This window comes from Sinocyclocheilus grahami, unplaced genomic scaffold, assembly GCF_001515645.1.
Source record: "Sinocyclocheilus grahami isolate Dianchi unplaced genomic scaffold, SAMN03320097.WGS_v1.1 scaffold22.1, whole genome shotgun sequence".
Taxonomy (NCBI): Eukaryota; Metazoa; Chordata; class Actinopteri; order Cypriniformes; family Cyprinidae; genus Sinocyclocheilus; species Sinocyclocheilus grahami.
This window is the reverse complement of record NW_015505201.1, coordinates 2,755,293-2,781,750: the sequence shown is the minus strand read 5'-3', so window position 1 is coordinate 2,781,750 and position 26,458 is coordinate 2,755,293. Positions and strand designations below refer to the sequence as shown.

The 26,458-nt window shown below is 36.5% G+C and overlaps 4 protein-coding genes across 4 annotated transcripts in view; 1 reads left to right on the top strand and 3 right to left on the bottom strand.

Annotated features, from left to right (window-relative positions):
* Positions 1 to 7,040, top strand: part of il12b2 (interleukin 12B 2) — a 9,826-nt gene extending 2,786 nt beyond the window's left edge. Inside the window, exons 2-7 of the mRNA XM_016244208.1 lie at positions 632 to 713; positions 996 to 1,244; positions 2,883 to 2,994; positions 3,073 to 3,236; positions 6,416 to 6,579; positions 6,906 to 7,040. Coding sequence (XP_016099694.1) covers positions 632 to 713; positions 996 to 1,244; positions 2,883 to 2,994; positions 3,073 to 3,236; positions 6,416 to 6,579; positions 6,906 to 7,040 — 906 coding nt within the window. The remainder of the gene's footprint in view (positions 1 to 631; positions 714 to 995; positions 1,245 to 2,882; positions 2,995 to 3,072; positions 3,237 to 6,415; positions 6,580 to 6,905) is intronic.
* A 626-nt stretch (positions 7,041 to 7,666) lies between these two features.
* On the bottom strand, positions 7,667 to 9,556 carry cfap161 (cilia and flagella associated protein 161). Its single transcript, XM_016244195.1, has 6 exons — positions 9,388 to 9,556; positions 9,206 to 9,295; positions 8,244 to 8,482; positions 8,079 to 8,160; positions 7,835 to 7,993; positions 7,667 to 7,744 (listed from the first exon to the last, which is right to left on the bottom strand). The coding sequence occupies exons 1-6, from the start codon at positions 9,457 to 9,459 to the stop codon at positions 7,667 to 7,669; spliced, it is 720 nt and encodes a 239-aa protein (XP_016099681.1). The 5' UTR covers positions 9,460 to 9,556.
* A 2,665-nt stretch (positions 9,557 to 12,221) lies between these two features.
* On the bottom strand, positions 12,222 to 15,972 carry LOC107559971 (UPF0258 protein KIAA1024). Its single transcript, XM_016244003.1, has 3 exons — positions 14,011 to 15,972; positions 13,455 to 13,640; positions 12,222 to 12,477 (listed from the first exon to the last, which is right to left on the bottom strand). The coding sequence occupies exons 1-3, from the start codon at positions 15,970 to 15,972 to the stop codon at positions 12,295 to 12,297; spliced, it is 2,331 nt and encodes a 776-aa protein (XP_016099489.1). The 3' UTR covers positions 12,222 to 12,294.
* A 4,506-nt stretch (positions 15,973 to 20,478) lies between these two features.
* On the bottom strand, positions 20,479 to 26,177 carry cd9a (CD9 molecule a). The gene is made up of 8 exons (XM_016243583.1): positions 25,942 to 26,177; positions 23,950 to 24,052; positions 23,773 to 23,870; positions 23,603 to 23,677; positions 23,421 to 23,522; positions 23,093 to 23,182; positions 21,748 to 21,831; positions 20,479 to 20,983 (listed from the first exon to the last, which is right to left on the bottom strand). Exons 1-8 carry the CDS (start codon positions 26,005 to 26,007, stop codon positions 20,918 to 20,920), a joined length of 684 nt encoding a protein of 227 aa, XP_016099069.1. The 5' UTR covers positions 26,008 to 26,177; the 3' UTR covers positions 20,479 to 20,917.
* Positions 26,178 to 26,458: the final 281 nt, after the last annotated feature.

Below are 26,458 nucleotides of genomic sequence, written 5' to 3'. Positions count from 1 at the left end.
TATTTATATACATATATATCTGTATATATATATATATATATATATATATATATATATATATGTATATGTATATGTATACACAGTATAGGCTATATATATTGCCAAATCTTGACATTCTACAAACAGTTTCATGGGATTATATTAATCTGGAGATGTAGAATATCTGTACTTTTAAAAATATTAACTTAATTTGGAACATTTAAATGAACTGCAATAACTAAATTACAAAGATACTAATTAAAATAAAACATAGAAAATGCCTATTATGCCTTTATACATTCCTTTAAATTAATATATTAATACAAATATTGAAAATCTAAATGTTTAATCTTTTCATTTTTGGTCCATGGCCATCTGTAAATGCCCTACTTTTAATACTGGCAATTAATAATTATTGTATATTTTTATGATGACTGGTATTTTTACAATTAATATAGATTAATGTTCAGTACGCTATAATGTTCATGCTACAATAATTATCAATGTTCAATGCTACATTATTTTTTTTATTAATGTATTAAGCTGCTTATATTCACTTTTTTTTGTATTTTACTTTTGCTCAGAGAAAGTGACTAATAAATCAATCAAGATTTTCATATTAAGTATGCAATTTTTGTGTTTCTTTCACCAGATGGTTTGGTTGATAAGGTTCATCCTTCTCTTCTGTTTGTGCATAATGAGGATGTCCGCACTTAACTCTTTCCCTGAGAAATGTGAGTGTACTGACCACATCATTATTTAAGCATGAGTACACACACACACATACACACTGTTTTTATATCATAGTGGGGAGTCCCCCGCTACTGGGTTTTTACCCAGAAAAGTATTTACTGAACATATAATATAATATATTTATTTATTTATTTTATAAATAATATTGAAGATGGTCAAAATGTAGTTGACTGGTTTTACTACCATTTCACAGACATTTAGTCTCCACAAACACACACATTCTGGCACTCATTCTGTGTTCTGGATTGTTTCTCTTTATGCAGTTGAAATTGCTGAGAGACACGCATCCGTTACCCTGACCTGTAGAACAGATAAAGACATAATCACATGGAGACGTGAGGACGCAAATAGCATAGAGAACATATCGCAATCAGAATTTGAAATCCTCAGTGGGCGGGATTTGACCGTGATTGACCTGCAGGAAGACCTAACAGGGAATTACACCTGCTGGAGTGATTCAGGTCTTGAAGACTACACCTATCTCCTGCTCGACAAGTCTAAAGAAACTACAGGTGGGAAAATCTGCTGAACATCCTCTATCTAACATTCCTACTAAGCAATCACTTTTTATGGTTAGCAATAGTGCTTGACGTATGATTGATTAATGTTTGCCATACACTCTTAAAAATAAAGGCTGCATATGTTATTTATATATTATATATTTCACAGAATATATTATATATATATATATACAGTATATATATATATATATATATAATATTTATATATTTTATATATATTATATTTATACATTTTATAGACATATATTATATATTTTATATACATATATTATATATTTCACAGAAATGCCATAGATTAACCATTTTTGGTTCCCCAAAGAATCAGTGAACAGTTTCTAAAAGAACTATTTTTCGTTAACTCTTAAAAATAAAGCGTTTTCTTGCAGTGATGCCAAAAAACAAGGATTTTTAGTTCCCCAAAGATCCTTTCAGTGAACATTTCCTGAAAGAACCATTTTTTCATAGTGTAAGGAATGTTTTAATGATCTTTTTCACTATAAAGAACCTTTATGGGTGTTGAAAGTTCTTCATGGAACCATAAATACAAATAAAGATCCTTTATTTTGAAGCATGTCGTGTGAAGAACATTTCAATAATCTAAGTCTAATCTTTGAATGTTCTTCACTAAACCACATATCTTTATGAAGAACAAGAATCTTTATTTTTAAGAGTGTATTATGGGAACATCATCCTAAAACCCAAAAAAGGATGTTAATCTTACAAAGATGTGGCATCCTGATATTTAATAACCATGGCCCATCCGATATTACATTAATACATTACATATTAAAACACTGTCCACAATGTTTTAAACCGCAAAACCACAGTATTTTACTAATAGCTGAATGAGAAGCTGTGCATACAGAGTTAGGAAGACATAGCCAAATAAAATGTGTACAATTAAGCAGTAAATGAGTCCATAAAATCCTTTATCTAATTTTACAAAAGTCACTTATTTAACTGTAAACTCACACTCTAGATTAGTGATTCTCACTAATGGTGTCCTCACAGTTCCAAACAGCAGGAAAAAAACATGCTAGACGCAAATAATAAATACAACTAACCATATAATCATGCATATCAAACAAGGAGAAAATTCTTTCCACACTCTTAAAAATTAAGGTTCCAAAGGGGTGTTTTCACAGCGATGGCTTAGAGGAACAATTTTTGGTTCCTCACAGATCCTTCCAGTGTCTAGTGTCCAGTGTCTTCCATAATCGAACTTTTTTCCATTATAAAGAACCTTTTGTGGAATGGAAAGATTCCATGGATGTTAAAGGTTCTTCATGGAACCGCTGATGTCAATAAAGAACCTTTATTTTTAAGATCTTTTGTTGTTGTCATCAAAGGCTGCATCCAAACAAATTCTACAATATTTTGTGCAAATTCTTCTGTTAGTGTGTAGAATATTGTGTTTTAGAACCTTTATTTTTAATAGCATAGATGTGATGTTATCGACAGTTTGAAACTAGTTTCCTTAAAAAGTGACTTCATAAAAAAGCTGCCTGTTGAGTCATTCATTGTCTAGGCCACAAAGCAGGAAGGCAGTTACTTTCGGTCAGAGTATTCAAGCTTTGTCTGTTCAGTGTCAGGCTCAGCTTTTCAGTGTATTTCTTTCTTCCTTTTCAGCTTTTAATATTAACTGCACAGCTGAGACGTTTTCCTGCACTGAAAAAATCAAATGTGCCTGGATCCCAAATGATTTTACAGATGAATTTGCTTTCAGACTTCGCAATACAAGGTATATAGACACGCCCACAGATACATTAAGCTTATTTTATCATTGACTCAAAGACGCATGCTTATTGTATCTATTTAGGGATAATGGAGACTGGGTGTCACAGCCTGTGGGTGGGGTATTTTTTCTCCCACATTCCACCAATTCATACTCTGAAGAGTCCGAGCAGCTGCTGATAACAGGGGAGGCGGCTTCTGCATGCTGCTATATGAAAACTGAATACAGCTTCTACCTACGAGACATTGGTGAGTATGTGGGCTAAAGGGAATTCTGTCATCATTTACTCACACTCAAGTTGTGAGTGAAAGAAATTAGTTTCTTTCATCTGTTGAACACAAAAGAAGATATTTTGAAGAATATTGGTTGACGTTGAGGTTGAGAAACAGTTGACGGTAACCACTGACTTCCATAGTATGGAGGGAAATAAAACACAATTGAGGTCACTGGCTACCAGTAACTATTTGGCTACCAACATTCTTTAAAATAAGAAGAATGAAACTCATGCAGGTTTGGAACAACTTGTGGGTGAGTAAATTATGACCGAATTCAAATTTTTGGGTAAACTATCCATTTAATGCAGTTTATGCTACTCTGCTGATTAGATTAGTAAGTTTATATGTATATATATACAGTATATATATATATATATATATAATATTTATATATTTTATATATATTATATTTATACATTTTATAGACATATATTATATATTTTATATACATATATTATATATTTCACAGAAATGCCATAGATTAACCATTTTTGGTTCCCCAAAGAATCAGTGAACAGTTTCTAAAAGAACTATTTTTCGTTAACTCTTAAAAATAAAGCGTTTTCTTGCAGTGATGCCATAAAACAAGGATTTTTAGTTCCCCAAAGATCCTTTCAGTGAACATTTCCTGAAAGAACCATTTTTTCATAGTGTAAGGAATGTTTTAATAATCTTTTTCACTATAAAGAACCTTTATGGGTGTTGAAAGTTCTTCATGGAACCATAAATACAAATAAAGATCCTTTATTTTGAAGCATGTAGTGTGAAGAACATTTCAATAATCTAAGTCTAATCTTTGAATGTTCTTCACTAAACCACATATCTTTATGAAGAACAAGAATCTTTATTTTTAAGAGTGTATTATGGGAACATCATCCTAAAACCCAAAAAAGGATGTTAATCTTACAAAGATGTGGCATCCTGATATTTAATAACCATGGCCCATCCGATATTACATTAATACATTACATATTAAAACACTGTCCACAATGTTTTAAACCGCAAAACCACAGTATTTTACTAATAGCTGAATGAGAAGCTGTGCATACAGAGTTAGGAAGACATAGCCAAATAAAATGTGTACAATTAAGCAGTAAATGAGTCCATAAAATCCTTTATCTAATTTTACAAAAGTCACTTATTTAACTGTAAACTCACACTCTAGATTAGTGATTCTCACTAATGGTGTCCTCACAGTTCCAAACAGCAGGAAAAAAACATGCTAGACGCAAATAATAAATACAACTAACCATATAATCATGCATATCAAACAAGGAGAAAATTCTTTCCACACTCTTAAAAATTAAGGTTCCAAAGGGGTGTTTTCACAGCGATGGCTTAGAGGAACAATTTTTGGTTCCTCACAGATCCTTCCAGTGTCTAGTGTCCAGTGTCTTCCATAATCGAACTTTTTTCCATTATAAAGAACCTTTTGTGGAATGGAAAGATTCCATGGATGTTAAAGGTTCTTCATGGAACCGCTGATGTCAATAAAGAACCTTTATTTTTAAGATCTTTTGTTGTTGTCATCAAAGGCTGCATCCAAACAAATTCTACAATATTTTGTGCAAATTCTTCTGTTAGTGTGTAGAATATTGTGTTTTAGAACCTTTATTTTTAATAGCATAGATGTGATGTTATCGACAGTTTGAAACTAGTTTCCTTAAAAAGTGACTTCATAAAAAAGCTGCCTGTTGAGTCATTCATTGTCTAGGCCACAAAGCAGGAAGGCAGTTACTTTCGGTCAGAGTATTCAAGCTTTGTCTGTTCAGTGTCAGGCTCAGCTTTTCAGTGTATTTCTTTCTTCCTTTTCAGCTTTTAATATTAACTGCACAGCTGAGACGTTTTCCTGCACTGAAAAAATCAAATGTGCCTGGATCCCAAATGATTTTACAGATGAATTTGCTTTCAGACTTCGCAATACAAGGTATATAGACACGCCCACAGATACATTAAGCTTATTTTATCATTGACTCAAAGACGCATGCTTATTGTATCTATTTAGGGATAATGGAGACTGGGTGTCACAGCCTGTGGGTGGGGTATTTTTTCTCCCACATTCCACCAATTCATACTCTGAAGAGTCCGAGCAGCTGCTGATAACAGGGGAGGCGGCTTCTGCATGCTGCTATATGAAAACTGAATACAGCTTCTACCTACGAGACATTGGTGAGTATGTGGGCTAAAGGGAATTCTGTCATCATTTACTCACACTCAAGTTGTGAGTGAAAGAAATTAGTTTCTTTCATCTGTTGAACACAAAAGAAGATATTTTGAAGAATATTGGTTGACGTTGAGGTTGAGAAACAGTTGACGGTAACCACTGACTTCCATAGTATGGAGGGAAATAAAACACAATTGAGGTCACTGGCTACCAGTAACTATTTGGCTACCAACATTCTTTAAAATAAGAAGAATGAAACTCATGCAGGTTTGGAACAACTTGTGGGTGAGTAAATTATGACCGAATTCAAATTTTTGGGTAAACTATCCATTTAATGCAGTTTATGCTACTCTGCTGATTAGATTAGTAAGTTAGTTAAAATATAAATAAAACAGGCTCTTTTCACACTTGGCTCTATTTCACACAAAGCTCAAATCTACACTCGGATCAGACTATACTTGAATTCTGAAGTCAAATGTAAAAAAAAAAAGTCATTTTAAGTTTGCTGAGGACCTCTAGTGGGCCCCGGCTCCCGAGTTAAAAACCACTGTTCTAAAGCACATCATCACTAGCTGCGCTTCCATTACCCTTCAAATTGCGCAAATTGAAATTGCTAATTGAAAATTCACAAAAAACGCCCATATATCACAAAAACGTTTTTATGCTCGCACGAGGTGGTTTTTCAGGCAATTCGAAAAAGGAATATTTCGCAAAACTTCAATGGAAACGTTTTTTTCCCCGTATTAACAGGTCACATGGCGTACATAAAAAGTCATAGCCTAGTGTAGCCAAAATACGTCAAAATCCATGCCATGACTTGTCGCAAGAGGAAAAAATTATGATTTAGTCGCATAAAATTGGTTAATGGAAACGCCGTCATTTCGCAATACTTTTTTATCGACATTTATAAAATATCGCCAAAGTTTTGCGCAAATCTGTAATTGGAAACGTGCCTACTGATTGAATATGTTTTCTCTGTTTTTCCTAGTTAAGCCAGCAAATCCAAACATTTCAATCTGCACTATAAAAAATGAGGGGAGTGACAATCAAATCGTAGAATTGGAGGTGGAGCCTCCCTCGACCTGGCCTCAGCCCCACAGTTTCTTTCCTCTGAAGCATCAGATCGAGTATGAGATACGACACAATGGCGAGGTATGACATTCTCTTTGCACACACAAACGGTTCACCGAAAATGGAATGAAAATTACATCTTTCTTCCATGGAGAAGTTTATCATAATATTGACTTTAAATGGGGAACATGCTGTCAAGCTCCGAAAAAAATCCAAAGAAAAAACCCTAGACGTAAAAAAAAAATAAAAATTAGTCCATGTTACATAAGACATTTAAGGCCGCTGGATTTGTGTGGGGAACAGACTGAAATCTCAAGTCATTACTTGCAGAAAGTCATCATTTTTATGTCCCTTTAAGAAAGTTGCTGTAATTAATTCTCTTGTTTCCTGCTTCTGTATCTTCACAGCTAAAGACTAAAGAATGGGAGGAGGGGTCAAAGGTCAAAGTTCAGGGTTCCATCACAAAACTAAGGGTCCGCTGCAGAGACCTGCTGCTCCTCTCTCAGTGGAGCGAGTGGAGCGAGTGGAAAAACGTAAACTAGCAATTTTAAACTTCCTCCTGAACCCTTTATTTATATCTCCTGTCCCATTTTCCAAATCCTTATTTATTCTTTGTATATGTGTTGATGAATGAATGATCATGTCGTTGGTTACATATGACTGTTACGTGCTTGTATGTACCATGTCTGTGTCCTATTAAAAAACATTGCTCCTCTGTTCTGTCTCTCGATTCCTTCAGATTAAGCAGTTGCGATCATGTTGTCGCATGGGAATTACAATGAAATGGTGATTTTTGTGCAAACATGTTAAAAACACTTCAACGTACTTCCTCATGTTGGCAGCATGATTAGAGAGGAGCTTTTTTCATTTACAAATAACATGCAATTACAATTAATATGTACTGCAGATGTACTAAAAAAAATGTATATATATATATATATATATATATATATATATATATATATATATATATATACACATACATATATAATTTATATATAAAGCAATGACATATGTCTGAGTGAAACATGATATTCAACAAGAAAATGTAGAATGGGAGTGTATTTTATTCATTAGGAACTGATGAACTGGTTTTGGAGTATTTGTAATATTTAGCTGTTCCCAGCTCACTTGAAATGAATCACTTACTCTTAAAATATGAAATATATTACCATAGGATGTGATTGCCTAGAGCAGCCAGACATTGATTGGTCTTGCAGTGGGAAATCAAAACCTTGCTGTTCACCTGCCAAAACAAAGCATCCACTCCACATGATTAAGTTACTAAGTAATAACAACAAGTACATCTGAAAAAGATTTAGTGTAAAGTGTGAACCTGAACAGGGTATCCTTCATTTTCAAGCCTTTCTTGGGGGTCAAAGTAAATCACCTTCCACCAGCACAGGAAATCAAACTCATCTACTAAGCTCAACTCCTGTAGTCGAGACTTCTTAGCACACTTCAGAAATGTTTTGTGATCACTGGCGAGGAATAGCTATGAGGAATCCAACAGACTGCATGCTGAGACTTGGGAACTCAGTAATTACATAAAACTGTGTACATGCCATTTGCTTGTTTACCTCTCCGGCAAAGCCTGCGGTCGTTCTCAGGGCAAAACTTTGATCGTATCTGAGCACCTCTCCATCTGAGGTCCTATCAACACTGAATCACAGACCACAGATGATAAAACAGATCAGCCACTATGTTTGTGCGATTGAGTGAGTTTAAACGTGCATGTGCAATACCTTGTAATGATAAAGGCGTTTCTAACACAAGGGGTCATGCTGTGGGCTCCGCCTACTTGGAGGGGCCCGAGAAGGTGGGGGACTGAATTTGAGTCAGACTGTGATGTGATACAACTGCTGTCGGCAATGATGCTGAGGACACAGGAGCCACGCTGCTCGTGCTCTCCACCTCCAGAGTTCACCAGCATGACTGTGTCTCCAAAGTGCAAAAAGCCATCCTGCGACACTGATAGACTCACCTAAACAAAAAACAGAATCAGTCTCACATGCAGCAGACACAAAAACATTTTTTAGCACCGCTGCACTACATAAGTTGTAAGTAAAACTAAGATTATTGGGGGGTAAATTGATCAAAAGTGACTGAAGATATTTATAATGTTGCAAAATATTTCAATTTTATATAAATGTTGGGGGGGGGGGGGGGGATTAATCAACCAATTTCAGCACCAATTTTCAAATCCCATACGACCAAAAATATATATTTCTGGCAAAAAATAAATAATGAATTAATTCAATGCTACAGTATATATTCAGTTTCAGCGTTCATATACAAAAATTTATTTCAAAATGTATTTCAGGGTCAAGAAAATACATCTGTGAATAGAATTCAAAACTATATTTACAGTATAAATATATTTTTTAATTTTTTTAATGTTCCTTGCTGATTTTTATTCCTTTTTCCCCCTATTTTACGACTTGTTGGTGTGTTTTATGTTCACGTGCTATAGTATAGACAACAAATAGGTTTTCTTAAAATGTGACATGTGAATGTTTTTTCTTGGACTGAAATATATGGAACGCAAAGTATATTTTAATATTACATTTTTAAGATGTTTAAATAAATGTTTTATATATATATATATATATATATATGCACAGTATATGTCCAAATGAACATTATTTTAATATTTTATCTGATATCTTGCAACATTGTTGAAAATTATTAGAAAAAAAATACTTACTGGTTTCAGGATGTTTTGTCTCAGATCTCCTTCTTTCTGAACAGTGAGTTGGCCTCTGTCTTTTTGCAGGATGAAGTTCTTGAGAGTTTCCTGCAGAGACACTGCTCATTACTCACTTGTTCTCTTGCGTTCATCGTCTGGACTTCACACCAACAAACATGAGATGCGTCAGAACAACAAACCTCTTCTAAAGTCACGTCTTCTTTCCAGTTGCCCACACGGACGCGCGGATTATAGGTCCGGACATGAGCCATTTCACAGCCGCCGTAAAGCCAGCCAGACAGATAATTGGGAAAATGTAATTTATAACGCAAAAGGAAACTAAACGCGCCTACTGCAGCCTGCAGGCAAGAACTGTTACCATGGACGCTTAACAACAAATGTGAGCTACTGCGCTTGCGTGTGTTACGTTTCCAAGGTAACAAGTTCGTCCTTTTGCCGTCAGTAAAATTTTTTTACAGTCGCGATTTAAAAAAAAAAAAAGTTTTGTGCATTTAAAAATGATTTGAAAATTAACTTCAAAGCAACTGAAAAAAATAATGCCTTAAAACTCGAAATGAATATTAAAAGTAACATTTAATTAGGCTATATATTAAGTTGATTTACCCCCTTTTTAATTTAATTTGTTGTAATTACATTTTAAATGCAGTACGTTTAAATAATAATTTTAATTACAAATGAATTATTTTAAATACATATTTTAGTAACACCTCCCTTTTTTATGTAACATTTAATCAACAATACTGGCGTCCTGCAGTAATACATCAACTAATTTACCTTCAGATTAATTTGCTAATTGTAATTTATTAAGGTTTCTAGGAGTTGACTGGCTTAATCTCAATGTTCACTGGTGTTCCCAAAGTATATGGCATTGAGGTGAATATCTTCCAATAAAAACTAATTGAAAATGTATACATAATAGGCTGAATTCATAGAAATTCCTTGATTAAATGAACACATCAGTCAAACACACACAAATGAGCAAAAAATCAATTATGAGAAATGATCAAACAATCATCATTCAATAAGTCTCTTCATATTAATATCTTTTATATGAAACTGGCTTTTCTAATTAAATTAGCTCACTCTTCAAAGTTTCACTGGAATCAATTTGTGTGCGATCTCTATAATGAATTTTGTTGCATTATCAAATATGAAACCAAATCACTTTCACAATACTGTATGTATGCAGAGAGAAAAAGGCAGTGGAGGTTTTAGATAAACTACATTAGAAGGAAGCCTCATTTGAGATTGAGAGACTGTGTGTAAGTGCAGTAAAGTGCTTTCACGTCAATAACGGAACTGACAGATCATAAATAGATAATACACGTTTATTAGAGCTGTGCTCTGAAATATTAAAACTGCATTGGGAAAAGCAGCATGCAGCAGTGTGCCAAAGCATTGATGATATGTGACCCTGTCTGTGAAATCAAGGCTAAAGTCTCCAAATTCAATTATGAGATAACAAGCATCAAAGTTTGATTTCAACCATTAATTTCAATCTTTGACATGGCCATATCAGCCAATATTAAAGATATAAAGGTTATATTTTCACAATGTTCTACATCATCATCTGAAGGATGATTTTATGTAGAAAACAGTAAATCACAAAAAATGACTTTAGCTGGGTTTACACAGGCAGGGTCACATATTATTAAAGAAACCTCTCACTCCAATCACTGTCATGATGATCCACCTGCTTCCTATGCTTGTTTAACTGGCTGAAAATATGACACACAAGACACAATCCCATCGAATAACCAAAACCAGCTTTATGAAGAGACAGAGGTACATTTTCACAGTCAGAGAAAAATCCCAATCCAGAAATGCATGTGTTTATACAATCATGGAATGAAAAACAAGAATGATTCTGAGGAGAAATGCATAGGCTATTTCTACAAGAGGAACACAAAAATATCAATCAAAATCATGTCAAAAGTCAAACCTTTTCCCACATAGCCTCCTTAAAATAGGACATCTCATTCAATTGTCATCACAATACAGTATTCAGCTGTTGAAAGCATTGTCAAGGCTTACTATGCATTTGCTAAGTTGGTCTGAGCGGCTGTCAGCACTTTGCTTGTTTTTGTAGGTGATTGCAAATCTGATCATTTAGAAAAGTAATTGATTGAGGTCTCATTCATTCTGTAGTGTGTAGCGCAAGATGAATTACAATAGCGATCAGAGATCAAACTGCATGTAAAAATCCCAATTGGCAACCCTTTTTACCTGAGCAAATCACTCATTAATCAGCTGAAGCAGACAGAAGTAGGACTCCGAAAGCTTCAGGCTCAATAAAAGAGGACAAACGCTCCTTCCTCTCGGTCTCTCCCCTCCCTCACTCACTCAGTCCCATCACAGCCCATTAAAAGTTTAGTGCTGTTGTTCAGCAAATTGAAAATGTGTGCCGGTATTGATCCACCATCATCATGCATCCATTCTGGATCTCTGGAGGCTCGTTTTCCTTTTCTTTTAAGCTTTTGTGAGGCAGGATATTACGTTTTGTAGCACTATTTTGGTAGTGATCGAGTTCCCCACAAATTCAAACGAAAACAAGAGATTCATATCTATCACACGTCAGCATTTCCTCCAAATACGGGGACATTTAGCAGATTTAAAGGGCAGTTGCATGTAAATTTGCAACTAATAATGGATTTTCCAAGCATTTAAATGGAGAGAGAGCATAGGTGCGCAAGAGTGTGCAAAACATGTGCCGCTGTGCGAGCAAGTGGATGCCGTCTCAGGTTTCAGCAGAATTACATTAGACTAATGGGAACTCCCCAATATCCGTCAACAAAGAGGGCATACCGGAATGTCCACAAGCCATAAACTGCAGAATAAGCGTTTAACTGAAAACCTGCTTAAAATCAAACAAAACTAAAGGTAGGGAAACTCCAAAAAGGCCCACTGAAGGTTTCAGGAAATGCAGTCTATTTTGCATAGGTTTTACACTGGGACAGTCTGCCATGCTTCTCGAATTAGGTTCATGAAGAATTCATGCATTCATTAAAATCTTGATAATATTATCTAATAAACACATATTGTACCATTCAATGTAGCCTCAGGCGTGTCATGTGACTGTATGGACGTTACGCGGTGCTGACTGGAATGACGATGATGAGGATGAGGATGATGGTGGCAGTGATGCTGAGGGCAGCGATGCGGTACGCCTGGTTCCTGCTACAACGGGTGTACGACTGCGAACGCCGCAGGAGCGTGTCGGAGGCCGGCGTGTAAATCTCATCCGTCCAGAACTCCAAAGACTCAGGGGCCTGCAAAATGTATATAGAAAATAGTTGAGTACTGTAAGTGCCGGTTTATCTGCATTAATATACGCTTTGCACAGTTTCATCATCTGTTTTCTTTCCTGTTCTGTTAAGATTGATTTAATGATTCGGTTCCCAAAGAACCCAATGATGTTTATGAAAAACAATAAAGATAAATTTGAAAATAACCAGTATTATCCCAGATTAAAGAAATAGTTCACACAAACATTCAAATTTGCTGAAAATGTACACCCTCAGGCAGTCCAAGATTAGGTAGAGTTTCTTTCTTCATCAGAACAGATTTGGAGAAATTTAGCATTACATCACTTGCTCACCAATGGATCCTCTGCAGTTAATGGGTGCCGTCAGATTAATGAGAGTCCAAACAGCTGATAAAAACATCACAATAATCCACACGACTAAAGTCCATCAGTTAACAAATTATAAAGTGAACAGTTGCTTCTGGCCAATTGATAACACTTCCTCCAGTGAAAAAGTCCATAACCTGTTGTCCTCTTACATCAAAATCCACTGACATATTTGTTTAGAACTGTTTACCCTTGTAATTGGTGCTTGATCTGTGCATATTTCTCTCCTGATTAAGATGAGAAAATTTTTCATTGGAATAAGTGGCATTATAGATTAATTTTAAAAAATGAATTTGAATTAAAAAATGAATTTGAATTAAAAAACATCTTGACTGATTTGTTTACTAAAAGTCATGTGGATTACTTGTGGATTATTATGATGTTTTTATCAGGCTCTTGATCAGGTGAACTGTTCCTTTAACACAGATTTACAAAACATGTTATGCAAACCTCATCAAAACCTAAGCACTTTTTAGAAAACTATATTGCCATCCAATATAAAAAAAATTATTCTAGTTTAGGTCAATTTGACCCCAGCAAAAATACACTGTAGAAAAATACAGATTCTTGAGGTGACAATGTTTTCACTCAAAACATTACATTTGGAGGTGTCACCTGAAGATCCAGCGGTGTTAAGTCTGATTGGCTCCAGGTCACTTTGGGGCGTTCAGTCACATGGGTAGTGCTATGGACAGATGTGCGGCGTGGTGCATTGTGGGTCTCAGGTGGCATGAGGTGAAAACCCGTCACTTCCTGCACTACAGAGCCCTCTCTTTTATGCACTCCACCTAAATGATCTGACTGAGAAGCCAAACAAGGTTTATTTTATGACAAAGTATTCATCCTTATATCTATACATAAGGTCAAAATCAAACTACATGTATGTTCTAATTCTGTATTCTATATTAATACAATATTACAACTGGATGATGATGAGATCAGATGTCTGTGTGGAGCACTGGCTGTTGTCAGACTCCTTGTGCAAACAAAAATCTCACTGAATTATTACAATTAATGGCAAAATGAATGTTTGGAAATGTAAACTGATATTTCTCACTGACACACTACAGCAAAAGATAGAAATAACTGACTTAAAACCATTTTAGGCTGGTGAAAATAATAGTGTTCTAATCATTTTGGCCACCACTGTATATATTTCTTATCCTGTTACCTTAACAGACTGTATGTGTGGCTCCTTGCTGAAGCTGATGCTCCACTCTCTGGGGGCTTCTGATCCGCTGCTCTCTGTGTGGCTCCTGGAGGTCCTGCGCACAAACAGCCGTCTGCGTTTCGCTGCTGCCTCGTTGATGCCCTCTGCCACTAAATTGGTCCTCGGGGAGCCCTGCTGTTGCTGTAGGCTAGGTCGTGGTGTGAGCTGTGGCTGTATGTGCATTTGATGCACATGTGGGCATGCAACTTGCTCCCGCTCTTCCAGACGGTTCAGCGTGGAGAGCACGAGGGCCAGCTTCTCACGTAGCTCTGCGATCGGCTCTAGGTGTTGCTCCAGCTCCGTGACCCGTTGGAGCAGGCGCCCCACGCCCCATCTCACGCCCTCCTCAGGTGCCTCCAAGGAGTGAAACAACCTCCGTAACTTTCCCAAACGTTCACGCCTCTCTGGCAGCCCGGCCCCGCCCCCTTCCTGGGCCCCGCCTCCTTCCCCTGGCAGCACTGCCATGGAGCCACACATGCTAATGTCGTCTAGAAAACGGAAGATGGCGCTGATGTCGTCCTCGCCGATGTCAGGGTTGTCGATGGAGAGTTTATCGGCAAGCATGAGGCTTCGTAAAGCGCGCCGATCTGCAGGCTCCGTTTGGGTGCCTGTGCTAACCATGCCGTCAATGCTCGGTGACCAATCATACCATGTGTCCAAACTCATGCCACTCAGTCGCTTGAAGGTATCCCGCACCGAATTGACGATGCGAGGATCAAAACCGGGAATGTCGAAGCTTGATCCGTCAATGCTAAGTTGAACAGATCCTGGCTTTCGTAATCCAGATTTCTCTATGACAGACCGCTCTGATCTGGGTTTCTGCAACCCGGTCGTTTCCGGCTCAGGTCTTTCGTCCGCCGTCCTGCTGTCAATGTCCAAGCTGTGGCTTTTGATTTGAAGAGCAGGGGTTTGGTGCTTTTCACTGGAGACCGAAGGGCCGAAGTAGGTGGAAGTCTGGAGCTCATCCAAACTCTCGTGCTTCGCCTGACGCCACTGAGTCTGAGGGTCATAGGGGTTCGAGGCATCTTCATACGATTGCGAGTCGGCCATGTGTGTATCCGGTTCAGGTGCGTTCGAATGAGCGTACAAATGATCATGCGCATGTGATGCTGGGTTGTGCTGGTCGTTTGCGTATATTGCAGGGTCTGGATAAGGGTTTTTTTTGGGAGCGTAAAGCAGGTCCTCACTATCCGATCTTGGTCCATCTGGGCTTTGGCCCTGGGTCCATTGGCCGTCGCCTTCCACGGATATGAGTGGAATTTTTTGGAGCCCTTTAAAGGCACTCCTCTTCTGGGAGCAGGAACGAGCGACGCGGGTTCCCTGATTGGTCGCCGGCGGCTTGCCAGCCTCCTGATTGACCATGTCAACGGAAATGTCCCCAGAATGCGTGTTCTGCATGCTGTCCCGGTTGTGCATGTGTGAGTGAGGCTGAGCGACCAACGCGGAGGTGGTGTGAGCGTGTGAAGCCTCTGTGTTATGACTGAACGCTTCACAAGGGAGGTTCTCATATTTACAGTCCTCAGAGGCGGTGCCTCCTCCTGTGACGGGTAAGGCGGCCGGCCAGTCATAATGCACAAATCCCTTCCCACAGACCTGACAGGGCGTCAAAGACTGAAGGTTCTGAGTGTATGTAGGAGCCATGCGGGTGTGCATGAGGAGGTTGAACAGGGAGACGACATCGGCGGTCGCCGAGAGCCGGTTGCTGCAGGGCGGGTGAAGTCGCTCTCGGAAGAGGGTGGCAGGGAAGCAGGGGTCTCTACATGCGGTGGAGTATAAGAGACTCCGTAAATCTAGAAGCGGCTGCAGGCTGAAGCGTCCACTCAGATAAACGCAAATATCCGCGTACGACACGCTCCCATGGCATGCACCTAACACTTCCAGGATCTCCAACAATGCAAGGGGGTCTTCGGGGTTTTCAGCCATTTGCACCAGATTTAAGCTTGTACTCATGCACACTACAGAAATTCAAGCCTACTGTCCTTGGCTTTTCCCTCTTCGTCAAAGGCACATGCAGCTCTGCAAAGGGGAGCACAGCTGTTAAATCAGGTCAGCCAGAGAAGGATTTCCACAACAATTACTTTTACATATAAATCCTATACAAGTTAAAACAGTCCAAGAAAGGAAAGTGCAATAAAAAACGAAACAAGCGGTTACCTCTTGCCACTGGGATATGGTGCTGGGAACAAAGCTATTCATTGCTGACCTTATTCAAAGCCTTAATATAGCCACTGATCGGAGCATTTTAAATGAGCAGAAACCATTAGTGATGGTGTGAAATCGTCCATCTCCGGTGATCAGGGTCCCACCTACGAGACTCTCGTAGGTAAAGCAGCGGTCAGTGGTCAGGCGGCAGTCAATCCTATGGTTAGTGCAGAAAAGCAGGTCATTTGGGGTCTCAAGGGATGCCATGAATCCCGGTTCTCATCCCTCATGAGCTGATCAAAACGCCCCGCACTTGAGAAACAGCATGGATAGTTACTGCTTCATGCGTGACAGGAGTGTTGCATCCTCTAGTTGGTGTGTTTGCACACGGAGCTGCTGTGGTAAAAGTCACGCATGACATTAGTAACTGTTCTAATGCAGGACAGTAAACACAGAACAGAATTTTTTTTTTGTAAAGTACAGAGAAATGCATAGAAGAAACCTCAATTGCAATCCCTATAAATTTCTTATAAAATATTACAATCAAATTTAATACATTTTATTTGATAAAAACATATTTTAAAAAATGATTAAAAAATATATATTTAAAATGTATCGCTTATACATAAGTTAATAAAAAAAAATTCAATGAATATAAAAATAAATAAAATTATAAGTAACAACCTGCAAAAGGTACTAAGTAATGTATCCATACGTTTATTTATTTATACATTTCTCTGCATTTTATTACTTTTTTTTAATGGGTTAATTGATAAAAAAAGTAAATTAAGTTAACACAAAAATATAGCTGCATTTAATTGCTTTGATATATCTATTTATATTTTTTTTATTAAATGATGTTAAAAAAAACAAACCAGTGACTTACATATTAAATCATTAAATAAAATGTCAATCATAATACTGTATATTGAAGAGTAATGCATTTTTATGCACAAGCCTAAAAAAAACTGCATTTAAAAATATTGAGACAAGGTATAGATTTACATACTTTTAAGCATATGACATTTCAGTACCACTTTACAATAAGTTTAATTAGTTAACATTAGCTAACATGTAAGAATGAACAATAGTTATTCAGCATTTATTAATCCTAGTTAATGTTAATTTCAGCATTTACTAATGCATTATTAAAATCACAAGTTGCGTTTGTTAACATTAGTTAATGCACTATGAATTAACATGAACAATGAACAACTGTATTTATATAAACTAATTTTAACGAAGATTAATAAATAGTGTAATAAATGTATAAATGACACTTTATTGTAAAGTGTAACCGACATTTCTTGAGTAAAATCTTAAGAAATAAGATGAAAATGGAAGCCCACCTGTACCATCTGAAGATTTGTCTTGATGCACACAGACTGTGCTCATTTGCATGCAAACCAAACAGCCCCAGCATCTGCTCAGTATCGCACTGAAGTGGACGATGAGAGGTTTACAGCCTGTAACACACTTCCTCTCTCTGTTTTAGTATAGCCTACAGCTACATTAAAGTGATCAAACCTTTTAAACGTGTAATGGAGCTCGTTCACTTCAGACGTCAGACAGTCTGTACTATTAAGACTCATCAGGAACTCAAAAGTTCTTTCTGTCTCTAATTGATGAGCATCTGAAATACATTAGTTTTCAAATGACTTCAGCACACCGTACAAGTCTATTGTAAAGTTTGTTGTTGAGTTATAAAGTTTGTTTGTTTAGTTGTCTCTGCTTCAAAATAATTCATCATAAAGACCACCAGGGGGCAACAAATCCATGTTATATCAAGTTGCATGTTAATATGAAAAAATCTTTGATGGGGAAATAAGCAAAATTATAAATGTCACATCGCAACAATACAGTTAAAATCATAATAACTAATAATCTATTTTTGCTGTAATTGGTTAAGATAGACATTGACACTGACAGACAATATATGTCAATAATAGTAATAATATAACAAAGTATCAAACCAAGTGGCAATTTTTTCCCTAGAAAGACAGCATTTTTTTTTGTTGTATTTTTAAGTATTTCACCGCCCATAGAAGGGTTTACTAACTAAAACCAAAGCAATAATAAATAAAAAAAATTGTTACTTGAAATAAAATAAATGTTAAAGCAGCACTATGTAACTTTTGGCGCTCTAGCGGTTAATAAACAGAACTGCACACATCCCGCGGAAGAACATTCCAACCGGAGCTACTTCTCTAAGTTTATGTCTCTGGCGATTCACGCAGCTATGTGTTACTCTGCAGCGGTGACGACCCGACCAGGCTACAATAGTCTAAATATAAGTACTTATTATAAGTGTACCGTAGTGATTCGGAATAAGACAAAAACGCGGTTTGGAAGAAGAATTCATGATGCACTCGCTCATTATATACATTTTGCAAATTTTGAACACAGAAAAAGTTACATAGTGTAGCTTTAACTAAAATTAAATTAAATATATAAAATATGTTTGTTTCTATTCTCCTGTATCATTATCCTTTTATTATTATAAAAGTTCAATAAACAGATTAATAAAGATAAATATATAAAATAAAAAATATATTTAAAAAAACACATTTCAGCTAATTGCCAAAGCAACATTTCATTTAGTTTAACTTGATGTACTAAAACCATACAGACATATTTTTAAAATACAATAATTATTAAACATGGAAAAAAAGTCAACAAAAAGACTAACTATAATAGTATCTCAGTGATACTCAACAACACTAGATAACATCATATACAACAACAGCCATTTGGTTTATGATTATATACACACACGAGGAAGAAGGCAAAGTCACATGTTTGGGTGCGTAACTCCTCACAATGAAAAAACTTATTTTTGAGAGATTTTAATAAAATCACAGTAAAGGAAATGCTTTGATGGGTGTGTGCTTTTAAAGGGGTCATATGATGCGATTTCAAGTTTTCCTTTCTCTTTGGAGTGTTACAAGCTGATTGTGCATAGATAAGATCCCTGAAGTTGCAAAGACTAAAGTCTCAAAACCAAAGAGATATTCTTTATCAAAGTTAAGACTCTGCCACACCCCCCTAAAACGGCTCGTTCTAACACGCCCCCACATATCTACCTCACTATGTGGAAATATTAGCATAATGCGCCCCAAATGTGCACGCAAAGAAAGAAGGCGTGGTTTCAGTAACCGCAGTTAGTGTTGAAGCAGCATGTCAGGGAGACGCTGTGTGTTTCTAGGCGAAAGCAAAAGCACTTTATTTGGCCTTCCGAAAGTAGATGCATTTAGGAATCTTTAAGATGACTTACAACAGAACAGCAATGCATTTTATGGATGACCGTTTCGTGAACCTAGGAGAGGAGGTAATTCTGACTTTGCTATGACAATCTGGCGCTTCTGATTCAGCTACTGTTTTGTTATTAGCTTAAGTGTGTGTGTGCGCGTGCGAGAGAGAGATAGAGAGAGAGCGAGACGCATCACAGTGGAGTCAGCTGTCTTAACCGTGGCTTGTGTACTGCAAACACATACCAGCTTCATCACTGTCTGTCACGAGACTCTGTTCCCCTTTCGGCTCTGTCTTTACATTTATTTTGAAAGATGAAGCTCGCGATTATGGTAGGGGGATTACATTTCCAACGAGTGCTTGCGGTGTTCGGCCAATCACAATGCACTGGGTCAGCTGGCCAATCAGAGCAGACTGTGCTTGTCGGAAGGAGGGACTTTGTAGAAAACAAAGCGTTTGAGAGAGGCGGGGCATAGAGGACCTACAATAATGTACAGTATTTGAAAAATAATGTGTTTTTTGAACATTAAAGCATGTCAACATATTCTGTTACACCAAATAATGATCTTTAAAAAAAGCATCATATGACCCCTTTAATATGATTTCAAATTCTCTGTTCTCTTCGTTGCTGGATCTGTTTGGGTTTGTTGGTGAGTCATACTGTCACTTCTTACGTAGATAAAAAAAATTTCACAATGTGTCAGTGTTGTGTTTGAGAAACACAGAGATCACATAAAATCAAAGGCAAAGGACAAATACTTTCAGTGTACAGATTTTGTCCTAATCGAGACCAAGTAAAGTAAACAGGAAGGGGGGGGGGCAGAAGAGACAAAATGATACAAACAAGATTAAGGAAACTGAGAGGTTGTAAACGGTCACATAATGGAGTGAAGCTGTGATTATGGGAAACTGACTAAGTTTTGGGTATCAAGCCCTTTCACAATGACTCCTATCAGCCTGTTGAGTGAACGCTGTTAAAACAGATCCATACAAACACACTTCATCCTGGATACTGCAAAAAAACATTCCACCACAAAATTCACGAATAATTTGGCTTTTATTTGAGCCGTATGCACCGATGTGGGTAAATCAACCGACCATATTCACAAATCAGAAACAAAACATTAGAAAAGTTCAAGAACAATTCATATCAAGCAGTACTGCGAGTACAATAAAGCGAACAAATGGTTAATCCTTAAAATCTATTATGAACGATAAAAAAATATATAAAAAGTCAGACTTAAGGCCTTTTCAAATGGGCTTGGAATGCTAAACCAACCCTTTTCTCTCATTACTCGTGACTGAACCAGTGATACAGCTGCACTAAGAAAAAGAGTGAATTCCAGTCAATCAGAGACGTGTGCCTGACGCTGTGATCTAACTGGCTCTTAGCTGATGAGGTCGTGTTCAAGACAGTGCTTTGGGACAGACATCATGCAACACAAATATACTGGCAGTTTCCCAGGCAAGCGGACCCTCACACAATCTCCCGGGTTTTCCGGATGGCACAGCACAGCATCATGCTGAAGATCATGCCGAAGATCTGCACACATGGACAACACATCACTTCAGTGACACGTCAATGGCACACATACACGTGTACGTGACTATTCATGATTTCAAAAAAGCATTACAATCAATGCGGAAAGAAATATATACTTTTTTCTATTTAAATCTGCAGTTTGTAATTTCTGCACCATTAGCCGAATCTATCATTGGAAAGGTTAGAGTTGGTAAGATGTTCTGTATTTTTGAAAGAATGCTCACCAAGGCTGCATTTATTTAATGCAGAAAACAGTGATGCTCTGAAATATTATTACAACTTCAAAGAACCGTTTTCTGTTTGAATTAATTAAAAAATGTAATTGTTTGCTGTGATGCAAAGCTGAATCATCAGCATCATTACTCCAGTCTTCAGTGTCACATAATCCTTCAGAAATCATTCTAATATGTTGATTTACTCAAGAAATATTTCTTATTATTATCAATGCTGAAAACAGTTGCGCTGATTAATATTTTTGTGGAAACAGTGAAATTTTTTTCATCTTTCATGAATAGAAAGTTCAAAAGAACAGCATTTATTTGAAATAGAAATCTTTTGTAATGTTATAAATGTCTTTACTTTCACTTTTGATCAACTTAATGCATCCTTGCTGAATAGAAGTACTCATTTCTTAAAAAAAATTATAATAATTACTGACCCAAAACTTTTGAATGGTAATGAGTATATATAAATCAAATTAGGCATTTTTAAATTCATGTAATACAATTACATACATGCACACATTTATATTAAATACAATTTACCATGATCACTCCAATGCCGATTCCAACGCCTCCAATAATATGAAGTTTGGAGTTAAAGACTTCATCAATAGCATCAGGGCAGCTCTGAACACATAAAACAAGGGTTGGAATTGGTACAACAGGATTTATGCAATTGTGCATAAATTGTGCATGTTTATCAGTGTTGCTTTATGCTCTCTGAATTGTTCAAAAATGTATCTTTACATCTATCATAGTATAACATCTACTAATATAAGAATGAATGTCTTTATTTGGAGAATGAACTCTTATGTCTGATATAACAGGGCTGTGTAAACACTAACTGTTCATTAGTTTTACTTAAACCCTGCTGGATCTTTAGCACAACCTTTGAAAACACACCATTTCCTTCCACTTCAACACTTTTCAACTCTTTTCTCAATTTTGTAAACAGTTACTACGCCACGATGACCTCTTACTTGACCTTCTACTGGTAGAGTAAACAGCATGTTTCACTGACTCATTCAAGCTGAGCCGTACACAGGGTGCCTCGGGTTAGAAACATCTGAGCTAAGCTGGTGTAAAAGCACTCCACAATCAGACCTGCTGCCTACAAGAATCTCGTCCAGTACGGTCAACTGTAATGTTACACAATCATTGACTGATATTTGATCAAAGTATTTGTGTATTCTTGTAACTGTAGATGTTTCTACCAAAACCATGGATAAATTACAATTTTAAGGAGTTGTGATGTGCTTTGGCAAATACCAGTTGTTTTCATTTTCATTTTGACAAAATAAAACTGATATAAAAAATAAAAATAAAGCTAAAATATATATTTTAAAAATAATTTGAATATTTATAAAAATGGCAAAAACACAAAAACATACATTACTAAAACATAAAAGTGAATTTAAAAAAAAGAAAGTATATAGAAAGTATATAGTATATAGATAAATACTAAAATAGCATACATTAAATAATTTCTCAAATAACATTTGAGAAAACAGTCTAAAATTTGACTTTGTACTTTGTTTTATGAAGGACTATATAAAGGACTATATTAATATTAAATAAGGACTGCATAAATATTAAATAAATTTCATAATTTATACATTTTAGTTTTTTTCTAATATTTTATTTTTATATAAATTTATTTAAATTTACATTTATCTATATTTTGATTTCCATAGTTCTCACATTATTGCATTTTTTACATTTGAATCTGTATTTTTATGCTTACATTTATTTTTTATTTTGTCATAGACTTCACAGTCTACATGGATCTTGTCCAATAATTTATTACAAACCTCAGTAATCAGTGGCATCTACATATTAAATATAAAAACTACCAAAATGCAGTATTTTAGCCTGTAAACACTATTACCTTTGTAATGAGAAAATCAAGCCCCTCTTTTCCTGGGCAGGTCTCTTCAAGAACATCCTGGGCGTTTCCTGACGGTCCACAGCAGTTAAGCTGAAGATGAGGAACAGATGTCATCACAAATTAGCAAGGCATCGGAGTCAACGAGCTAGGAATAATTAGTGCTTGAGAAACCATCTGATGCATAAAGCACATAAAAACAGCAAGCGCGTTCTGAAGATGTTTACAATCTCCCAGGCTGTTACGACGAGCGCTTCAGAGGAACAACTAGCAGTTGGCGTTCACAAAGCTCACAGTACTGAATATTTGAAAGAAAGAAATGAGATCTTACTCCATGCTGGATGAGACGGAGTGTTTCTTTCAGAGCTGGTTGTTTGGTTTGTTGGTAGTTATTGTATGTTTCCTTGTAGAAAGTTGTTATATCGTCAGTAACCTATGGACACAATCATAGGAGCTTGAATTAGGTGCACCATCGGTGTGTATGCGTGTGCACTGAGAATTTGGGACGCCCACCTTGGTCTGGTTAGAAAAGCCCCAAATTCCAGCAGCCACCTCGACCGCAAAGATCACCAACAGGAAGAAGAAGAACTGTGGGAAAAAAACAACAACAGTCAAACACCACGGCTGATAACATCATAATACTACAAGCTAGTGATATTTGAGAATACAATGAGGGGGATTACCAATCCCAGCATGCAAGGGGACTCCTGGATGGCACCACAACATCCAAAAAAACCAACCACCATCATCAGCGCGCCGACTGCAATGAGGATGTACACACCTACAACACACGCTTCACTTTAACCGGCTGACCATCAATGCAGCGACACAAAAAGCATGTTTAAAAAAAAACTACTGACCTGTGTAGAAGACGTAAGGTGAGTTCTCTCCTTCAAACAAGCTTTTAGTCTTGGGATCAAACCTCAGCCAGAGTCCAATAGCCAAGACGCCTGTCCCGGCAATCTGCAGTAAAACAACAAGGGATTGTGAATACTTCACCCTGAAATACCTACAAATGGACTGAAATACACACAGATCAGAACAACCCCATTAACATTAAAGAGAAACCGCTAAAATGATGGCACTAAAGGATCTCAGCAGAGGTTATTGGCTTGATTTAAAGAGGTATAAAAGCCATCCGTTTACATTCCCATTCATCTGAATGGCTGTCACTTGGCTGGCAAAACACGACCTGCTTGCTGCCAGCTTTGCTTATGGGTTTGCTTATGGGTCTTGGCCTAGTTTTTTTTTTTATAACCATGAATGGGTTTATATAAGCCATAAATGCCATGTAGATAATTACTGCCACAGAAAAATTACATCCTGACAACCTTGATCACACAGTCACACACCCTTCACTAGCAGCTATTCATTATATAAGTGTATTAGAGACTAAATTAAAATACATTAAAATTAAAATGGATGAAAATAAAATGAAAATACATCAGTTAAAAAGTCTCTTAATTTAATGGGATTATTGTATTATATTATATATATATTATTTTATTTAGACAAGTATATTTCTAGTTCTTTTAAGATAAGTTAAAATAAGGCTATTTATTATTATTATTATTATAAAAACAAATAAAATGATTAAATATAAAACACATTACAAAAATAAACAATATATAAAAATAATGAAATGGGGAAAAAATTACAAAAATAGTAAAACATCTATTATAATAAAATATAATAGTTAGAATTGATAGGTGGCTTGCAAATCAAATATAAATAAATTAAAATACATTATTATATATAAAACACATCAAATAAAATATTATAAAAAAGTCATATTTAAAGAATTATAAGACAAAATCAAAAAATAATTACAAATAAAACATCTATTATAATTAAATATTTAGGATTTATAGGTAACTTGCAAACAATATTTAAGGTCGGAATGCATGCTTATTTTTATACCAACAGGTGTGCACTGGCAGTGTTAACCAGCTTGGCCACTTTACTTGTTTCTTCAAACAAAAACTACAGGACACGGCAGGTGCATGAATTATGTAATAACGCTTATTAAAACTCAATGGGCTCAGAGGCTTATACCCACCTTTTCTGAAACCAGCAAGCAATATTACATGACAGAATCCAAATAAAACTGGCAGAAGTTCGGTCAATCTGTTAGACATGTGATGCTATATACAGTATGTATGCATGTTTATCTGTGGTTTTGGCAAAACCGCATGCCTGATTTTACTTCCTCCATCCAGGGATAAAATAACCTTCACATGGAAAAATCCTGCTTGCTTCCTTTTTAACACTAAAAATATTACAGTATGTTCAACTCATTTGATCAGATTCAACATCTGTTGGTTTGACCCAAAATGACTGCAGATTAATAATGTCAAGCCAGTTTATTGCGGTCAAGGACACCATGAGATTTTGCTTCAAAGTTATGCACAAAAACACAAACAAACAGATGCATCACACCGACCAATCATCTTTCAGCCTTTGATTTAAAACCCTCCTGAACCATCACATGCAAACACCACTCTCCTCATTATCATCAATATCATGTGACTTATTTTTCTTTCTAGTCATGTCCTGCTCACTAAGCTGAACGCAACGGTTTCATGTTCACAGGGTTCACGTCCTGCTCTTCGATTCATTCTCTCTGACCCAGATCTTTTGTTTGAAAAAAAAAAAAAAGGTTGACAAATCTGTTCCAAATCTCCATGCCAATGCTTAGCTAAACAAACACCCTTAAAACAACCCCACTTCACCCTTTCACCACATTCCACACACAAACTCCACATAAAAACACAACACTAACACTCACAAATAAATGATGGTGCAGTACTTTCACACAATCACACAAAATACAAATATAAAATTGCACCTACCCAGAAGATAAAGTTCAAGATAAACATGGCGTATTTAATACATTTTGGACATCCATCAACACCCATTTTGCTGTTGTCCAAGTCACTTTCGTTCTGGGAAACAAACCGTATACGTTCATCTGCACAGTCTCAGCTAAATAGATCAGTTTCTACAAAGTCTGCTCACAAATGTAGTGTTTGTCCGTTACACGCTTCCTCCCTTTGTTTGTGGAGAAATTGAAACTGAAAAATGTCTGTGTGTTGTGCAATATTCTGTGTGTGTCAGTGGGAGGAGCTCACAGGTATGTGGGAGGCAGCATGTTGTGCAAGTCTGCAGGTGACTTTACACTGCATTCTGTTCTAACGCTCTAGCTGGGCCATATTTCACCCAAGCGGCAACCTCCCGCTCTCTCTCAAAAGTCTCTTTGTTGGCAATGACAGAGGTCAAACGTTTTCTGTAAGTCTTCACACACAATTGGAGGCTGACTAAATACTTTTTTGCCCCACTGTATGTGTGTGTACATATATTTATATTTAT